The following is an 8,580-nucleotide window of genomic DNA, read 5'->3' as shown; positions in this document are numbered from 1 at the left end:
TTTCAGGAAAGCAGATTATCGAACAAGTCACACAGATGACTAGCATTAAAGTGACTGGTCAGTCCATGTTTTGGAGTTGCCACACACTGCATGGTGAATTGTAGCCTTTCTGCACAACCTAACTATGACATATTGATTCCTTCATGATTCTTATTAGATCTTGCAGGATCTTTTGGACAATCTCAAATAATTTCATAACAGGACTGTATGCAGATTTCAATGTCCCTTTATAATTAGACACCTTGAAGTATGAATTTCTACTTTTCCAACCAAGGAAAGATATGAGCCGCACCACCTCATTCATCTCAAGTGACTCACGCTGTGCTTCTAATTGAAGCTCAGTAATAATGTTCCCTCACTTCATAATGGGTTATAGGTTGATGTTTAAAACATGTCAAACATCAGAATGAGTAATGTAGACGAGTGTGCAGTGCTAGTTTCAAGGTCTCTGAGCTCTTCCTCCAGGCTAGCTACATAAGCATAAGATGATCATAATTTATAGTGCTGGCTGCATGACTGGTACGTTTGTGGTCATAAATGATGAGTTGATATTGCTTGTATGTCTTTGTGAGTGATTGAATAGAGGTTTACAGGAACATGTTGGTCCTAACCCTGAGCTTGATTTCATCTGATTTCACCTTTCTTTTGATGCTGATAATTCAAACAATTTTGAATTTTAATTCTTCAAATGCATTCAAAAACAGTAAATTTCAACATTCACTCTTTGTGGATATGCTAACCTACAGTGATTATATTCCGTTAGAAAAAAGACAATTTTGACATGTGGCAGAAGCAAAGACAGTAATACCCAAGTACCCCATTGTTTATTTTATATTCTCTTGAGCACAAGTATTTTCCATGTGATTTATTGGATTAATTATGTGCGTACCTTTTAAAATGTAATTATGACACAATTTCATATTGTCAGTTGTAGCTGAAAGTTATGACCTTTGTTATTGACCATGTATCTTAGTAATTGGAAGAGCTATAAGTTTTGTGTGCTTTCAATAAGCAGTATCAAATATGTAATATGTTGTAATCAAACACATTGCGACTATCATACTTTGCTCATCCACTGATGTATAGTCTTATCTTGGCATATTTTCTCAGATCATCAAACCTTGTTTATGACTGCTGCCATATTCAGTGAACATTGGAGACATTGTAGCACCTTTTCCCAATCATTCAGCACTGCTTATACAGAGATACTGTAATGCAGGACTAACCCAGATAATCTATATTTTTGCCTGTGTCCATGGAAATAAACAGCATGGTAGCAACATCTGTGAAAGCTGGATTTCCTTTTTACCCGAGTACCAATTGTGAACATCTACTTGTCCATCGCTCGGCTTGCCCGATTCCTTTTTGGCTGCTCTTACTTAATATTTCTGTAACTCAATAATTCCTTTGTCTCTGTTCTTTTCTATTTCCTGTCCACTTTTCCTTTACTTTCTATGCTGCTGCATGAACTTTCATTGATTAAACAAGGTCTTATATAATTGTAGTTCCATTGTTTTGGATTGAAGGGAATTATTTCATTAATATATTGTGAGGACATCAGTTAGTCATTGCAACACTTAATGTGAGAAATTCGAGCCTGGGCCTGAATGATAACAGAGGCCTAAGGCCATTGAGGAGTGGGGAATTGGGTAATGATAGACATAGAAAGTGAGTTTCCAAGTCGAAAGGAAGCCTCAAGGTCGGCTAGCATGGATTAGTTCAAGTTTACAAAGAACCGATAGTTGAGAGAATTGGAAAGTATTTATGACAGTGAAAAAATGGATTACAGAGGGATGATGTCACCAGCAATGATTAATGATTAGCAGCAGACAGGCCAATCCAGGGATGATGCCACCAGCAATGATTAATTAAACTTTCAACAACTACTTTAGAATATTATGAGTGAATTCTGAACTCCAACCTTAGTAACCTGAAGAAGGGCTTATGCCCGAAACGTCGATTCTCCTGTTCCTTGGATGCTGCCTGACCTGCTGCGCTTTTCCAGCAACACATTTTCAGCTCTGATCTCCAGCATCTGCAGCCCTCACTTTCTCCTCCAAGCTTAGTAATTAATGTCCAGAGCGTCATTATGTACCTTTGTGAATACACTCCTCCAATGATGAGTTGGAGAGGCCGATGTTGGACTGGGGTGTACAAAGTTAAAAATCGCACAACACCAGACTATAGTCCAACAGGTTTAATTGGAAGCACTAGCTTTCTGAGCGCTGCTCCTTCATCAGGTGGTTGTGGACGATAACCTGGTGTTGTGTGATTTTTAACTCCTCCAATGAGCTGTTCTTGATGACTCCAGACACGACTACCTGACTCGGTAACCATGGAGACTATTCCCATGACAGCGCGGTCCTGCACCAGTTCAGGAGGTTTCTGTGTAACGGTGTCGCGTCAAGCCGTCACTTCCGGGATTGTTTCCGGACAGCTCGCCCTGCCCATTTTGTCTGGTGACGTTACCGATATCGCTGTCTCGATCGAGAACGGAGCTGTCTCTACGTGCTTGAGCGTTAACGGGAAATTTTAGGGCCACCGCCCGCCCGGTCATTGGGGTAACGGCAACGCAGTCCTCAGCCTCGCCATGCCGCTGCTTTTCCTCGAGCGCTTCCCCTGGCCTAGTTTGCGGACCTACACGGCCCTGAGCGCAGCGCTGTTGGCCGTCAGCCTCTTTAGCGCCTACTCCAACCTCAGGCTGCCGCAGGGCCCCGCCACCGTGCCGGTCGCCGACCCCGGCGCTCCTACCCCCAGCGACGCCGTAAGCGGCGATCGGTCAACCGGAGTGGTTGAGCGCGGGGAAAACGCCGTCCAAAACGGGATGTCGGATCAAAGTGAAGACGCGATGGGATCAGCGAGCCGACCCGAGTGGGCCGATGGCCACGGACTGGCGGTAGAGATGGCCTGGTACCTGGTGTCAGACAGCTGGTGCGTTTGGGTAAGTGTATTGCTTCGCCTCTGTTTTTAAGGGAGGGAACTGGTTTTTTTTTCCTTTTCGAAGGAAGAGAGTTTGTTTTGTCTTTTAAAACCGGTAAAGAAACTTTTAGATGTAATTTAAAATACTAAAAACGTACAGAAAACAATTCGTTAAGGGAGTTTTTTTGAACACGGTAATCGATGATGGAGCATAAGCTGTGTTTTTCCAGCACCACACTTTTCAACTCTGGTCTCCAGCATCTGCAGTCCTCACTTTCTCCTAAAACAGTACTTTTAGAATGTTTGTTTGAATTTTATGCTGACAGTGAATGTAAAGAATTCAAATTATCTTTCAGTACAGACTTATGATTCCACTGTCTAGTGGATGAATATTTGTATGGGTTTATTAATTGAGGAGAAAGTGAGGTCTGCAGATGCTGGAGATCAGAGCTGGAAATGTGTTGCTGGAAAAGCGCAGCAGGTCAGGCAGCATCTAGGGAACAGGAGAATCGACGTTTCGGGCATAAGCCCTTCTCCTGAAGAAGGGCTTATGCCCGAAACGTCGATTCTCCTGTTCCCTGGATGCTGCCTGACCTGCTGCGCTTTTCCAGCAACACATTTCCAGCTCTGGGTTTATTAATTGCTCACCAAGTTTCAAATTTGAAGATATAAGCAAAACTTAAACAAATAAAAGGACCTGTTTTAAAGATTTTTGATTAGAACTTGAGCAAGTTATTCAGTCTTTGTATAGACTAATCATGATGTGCACTATTTATTGAGCAAAGTTTGGATATCTAAGTTTAGAAATACAAGTGTTGTATCAAAAGTGGGTCAGAACATGATAACGATGTCTAGAGCCAAGATTATGAGCAGAAATTCTTGAGTCCAACTTGTTTGTGTGGACAAAAGATTGGTTAATATTCAGTTTTTCAAAATATAGATACCAACTTTTACCCTTCTGCAAAGGTTATTTGTTTGACTTGGATTGAGAGTGCTGAATTGCAGGAATTGGGTTGTATATTAGCAAGTACTAAGGTGAACTCTTGTCACCCCTTGCTAGAATATATAATGTATGGAGAAAGTTCCTAACAACTTACTTTCCGAGTTTTTCAAGGGTTGTCCAGTCACACTTTGAAATTCCCTTGAATTAATAGAATATATATTGTGTAGAGACTGCTCATTTTAATTTTCCTCCCTTAATTTGAAAGCAACAAAAAATTTTTCTTGTTCTCTATCATCAGGTCTTATTTCTTATTAAACATTGCTTTCTTCTTGTTTGTGTCTCAAGTTACTGTGTCCCTCATCATAGCATCATTAATGACCCCTCCCCCTCCCATTTGAGGTACTGAAGGAGACTTTTGGTTTTCATTTATTTTCAGATTACTCGATTAGTGGAGGAGCTACTTGGCTTATGTTTTTGAAAAAAAACTTTGATATATTGCACAAAGGTACAATTGTTAAGGAACTTGTAGATTTCTTTAAAGACTTATCTGCAAGCAAAAAAACCCAGCTTTTGTCACAGAAGCTTTCCTTGTTCTCTTTTGCTGGATGCTTATTGCACTTGTTGCGAAGTTGGTCAATTTTATAACGCACTATATTTCAACTTTTACATTTACTTTTCCAAGCACACATTGCCCTCAGGAGTCTAACTCTGGTTTTAAAATTGATTTCCACAAGGCACTATACTTAACTTCAAGTGATTTCACTTAAAGCTGTGATTTTCAGAAACTCAATTCCGCTTTCAATGAGGAGATCTTGTGGAATTTCAAAGGTCTTTCATAAGTAGTCACACGGTAGCATGAAAATTTGAGTTACATAGGTTCCTCCACACAGTCTTACTATTTAAAAGGGACCTGTGACACTTTGGACTAGCAGTATCGGAAAACGAATGCCTGTCAGGTCAGTGTTCTTTTGCAGTCTTCAAGATACATCTGGATACATTTGGAAAATTTTCAAAAGTTTTAGAAAAATTGGGAAGTTTGGTGAGCTTTGACTAGAAGGAAAATGTGACTAAGTTCCTGAATTAGGGAAGGAAATCTGCCATCCTTGGCTGGTCTGGCCTGCCTATCAGTCCAGATTCACAGTAATGTGGTTGACTCTGCACAAATTATGTATAGGCAATAAATGCTGGCCTGGCCAGTGATGTCCATGTATAGTGAATTAAAAATAAATAGATGTGGGGTGTTTTTGATGGGAGGATAAGGGGGTTAAACACGACGCTAAACGTTAGCAAGGCATAGATATAGGTTCAAATATCCAAATCTTAGTGGTGAAATAATTTTAAAAAACAAGTGGAATTTGACTATATAGTTCTTTCAGAGAGATGGTAGGTGGATAGAGCCAACTTCTGTAGATTAAAACTTCAGTGGGCAGAATTGAAGGGTTTGTGGATTAGTATGAATTCGTTCAAACAATATGTGGACAAAAGTTTTAAATATTTAAGAAAGATAAATTGCCATTGACATTTAGGGAACATCTATTCAGAAGCTTCTCCTGGAGCTTTCATAAATAGGATAGATTAGGAGAAAGCGAGGACTGCAGATGCTGGAGATCAATGCCGGAAAAGCGCAGCAGGTCAGGCAGCATCCAAGGAGCAGGAGAATCGACATTTCGGGCATAAGCCCTTCTTCAGGAATGAATAGAGTCAGTGATTGTATAGAGTGTTATGTATGGGCTAATTGGTGTGCTTACTCTTTGCTCTTCTACGTTGGTAAGTTATTCTAGGAAAATGAATAGGCAGTTCAGGTTCTCGGGTTTTATATAGCCAGATTACAACTGTGCTAAACTGAGCACTGTACTACTAGTAATATCCTGTAAAAGTAGCTGATGTGTGGAGAAGAATTCTTGAATGGTTGGTAATTTTCAACTCATTTGTTACTAAGGTTGGCCTAATGAATTTTTGAAACTAATAACAAATAGTTTTTAGTGCTCCAATATCTGCCAAATAATGAACTCTGTAAATAAAGAAATCCAAGTATCCCACTGTAAATGCCTATGATCATCTGTTCTCCAATATCTGGTAGAATTACAATTTAGAGTCATAGGGTCTGTTTCCATGCTGTACATCTCTTCGGTCCAACCCATCCATGCCGACCAGATATCCCCACCCAAACTAGTCCCACCTGCCAGCACCCAGGCCATATCCCTCCAAACTCTTCCTATTCATATACCCATCCAAATGCCTCTTAAATGTTGCAATTGTACCAGCCTCCACCACATCCTCTGGCAGCTCATTCCATACACATACCACCCTCTGCGTGAAAAGTTGCCTTTCCCCCCTCACCCTAAACCTATGCCCTCTGGTTCTGGACTCCCCGACCCCAGGGAAAAGACTTTGTCTATTTATCCCATCCATGCCCATCATAATTTTATAAACCTCTATAAGGTCATCCCTCAGTCTCCGACACTCCAGGGAAAACAGTCCCAGCCTGTTCAGCCTCTCCCTGCAGCTCAGATCCTCCAACCGTGGCAACATCCTTGTAAGTCTTTTCTGAACCCTTTCAAGTTTCACAACGACCTTCCAATAGGAAGGAGACCAGAATTGCACGCAATATTCCAACAGTTGCCTAACCAATGTCCTGTACAGCCGCAACATGACCTCCTAATTCCTGTACTCAATACTCTGACCAACAAAGGAAAGCATACCAAACGACGCCTTCACTATCCTATCTACCAGCGACTCCACTTTCAAGGAGCTATGAACCTGCACTCCAAAGTCTTTGTTCAGCAACACTCCCTAGGATCTTACCATTAAGTGTATAAGTCCTGCCAAGATTTGCTTTCCCAAAATGCAGCACCTTGCATTTATCTGAATTAAACTCCATCTACCACTTCTCAGTCCATTGGCCCATCTGGTCCAGATCCTGTTGTAATCTGAGGTAACCCTCTTCGCTGTCCACTACATCTCCAATTTTGGTGTCTTCTGCAAACTTACTAACTACCTCTTATGCTCGCATCCAAATCATTTATGTAAATGACAAAAAGTAGAGGGCCCAGCACCGATCCTTGTGGCACTCCACTGGTCACAGGCCTCCAGTCTGAAAAACAACCCTCCACCACCATTCTCTGTCTTCTACTTTTGAGCCAGTTCTGTATCCAAATGGCTAGTTCTCCATGTATTCCATGAGATCTAACCTTGCTTATCAGTCTCAGAGCTGTTCACATGGTTTGGTATAATGAAAAAATGTTGCAAATAAGTGACAGCAGTACCTCAAAGTCAGTAGTTTTCATGATTCAAATCCAAATGAACTGTAGTTGCAATACTATGATGGTTGTAAGACACTGGTGCTAGTTTTATATAAAACAAAGAACTGCACATGCTGGAAATCTGAAACAAAATCAAATTGATGGAGAAACTCAGCAGGTCTGGCATTAACTGTGGAGAGAAAGCAATGTTAACATTTCACCTCTAGTGACCTTTCTTCTATTCAGACTGAATAGTCAATCCATAAGCACTTGGGGAAACTGCTATTAACTCAAACAGAACTACCTTACACAACACTCTATTGACTTGCAGCATTATATATAAGAATGGGAAGAATGCTAATCTTCAGTAATGGATCCGTCCTTCCAGTTTCTATTAATGAACTAAACAAGTTATTCAATAACAGTGCCCTTAAATGCTGCAGTTCAAGTATTGAATTGCAAAGTCTGATGCTAAGGTTCAGTTTGGTTTGAACCCAAGCTGAGTCCTCCAAGCTATGTGAATGCTTTGCTTACTTCCATTTCTCTCTGTTTTCTCTTTTTCCCCACTTCTCCCCAACTTATTGATTAACACTTCAACATCAAATCAATAGTCCAATCAACAAGAGTTGCCATTTAAACAAACAAAGAACTTGGACGTTGTTCTCAGGTATTCAAGAAGAGGGAAGGTGGTGAAGAGAGTGGTCGAAAATAGGGTCTAGGTTGCTGAAAGCAGGGCTTCTGGCTGTGTTGAGGTGAGAGAAGGGGCAGCACAGTTGTTGTGTAAGATAGTGGATTCATAGAGAATTTGAGTTGGGGGATGGGATAACTCCAGGTTAAAGGAGGTTAGAGCCTTCACCCTGCTCTCAGGCAATGGATTTGAGGCTAACTGCAAACATGCAAACATTTTCCTCATGTCTTGTGCTGCTTTTGCCAATTACCTTAAATATTTTGCTAATTTATATAAATGATTTTGGATGACAATTTAGCGGGCATGATTAGTAAATTTGTAGATGACATCAAAATTGGTGGTCCAGTTGACATTGAAACATTGTAAGATTACAAAGATATCTAGATCAGTTGGGCCAGTGGGCTGTGGAATGGCAGATGGAGTTTAATTTGGATAAACAAACAAGGGCAGGACTCATACAGTTAATGGGAGGCACTGGGTAGTGATGTTGAACAGAAGAGATGGAGGAGTTCAGGCGCATAGTTCTTTGACAGTTGAATCACAGTTAGGCAAGGCAGTTTAAAATGTTTAGGGGATTTGCTGTCATTAGTTCAAACCATTGAGTATAGGAGTTGCGTTGTCATGTTGTGGTTGTACAGATGTTGGTGAGGTCCCATTTGGAGTACTATGCGTGGTTTTTGTTGCCCTGCGATGGGAAGGATATTATTAAGTTGGCAAGAGTCCAGAAAAGATAGGCCCAGGATGTAGCCAGGACTAGAAAGTTTGCATTAGAGAGAGGCTTGAAAGGC

The 8,580-nt window shown here is 41.0% G+C and overlaps 1 protein-coding gene across 2 annotated transcripts in view; it reads left to right on the top strand.

Annotated features, from left to right (window-relative positions):
• Positions 1-2,456: 2,456 nt before the first annotated feature.
• The window catches only part of amfra (autocrine motility factor receptor a), a 76,600-nt gene continuing 70,476 nt past the window's right edge, over positions 2,457-8,580 (top strand). Inside the window, exon 1 of one of the 2 annotated variants that reach the window (XM_043707303.2) lies at positions 2,457-2,941. In XM_043707303.2, coding sequence (XP_043563238.1) covers positions 2,591-2,941 — 351 coding nt within the window. In that variant the 5' untranslated portion in view covers positions 2,457-2,590. The remainder of the gene's footprint in view (positions 2,942-8,580) is intronic. The other variant, XM_043707302.2, reaches the window with a different exon arrangement.

The sequence above is a fragment of the Chiloscyllium plagiosum genome, unplaced genomic scaffold (genome assembly GCF_037043375.1).
Source record: "Chiloscyllium plagiosum isolate Xiang-an unplaced genomic scaffold, Cpla_swu_hap1 HiC_scaffold_17, whole genome shotgun sequence".
NCBI lineage: Eukaryota > Metazoa > Chordata > Chondrichthyes > Orectolobiformes > Hemiscylliidae > Chiloscyllium > Chiloscyllium plagiosum.
The sequence above is the reverse complement of the archived record's forward strand: the minus strand, read 5'-3'. Positions and strand labels throughout refer to the sequence as shown.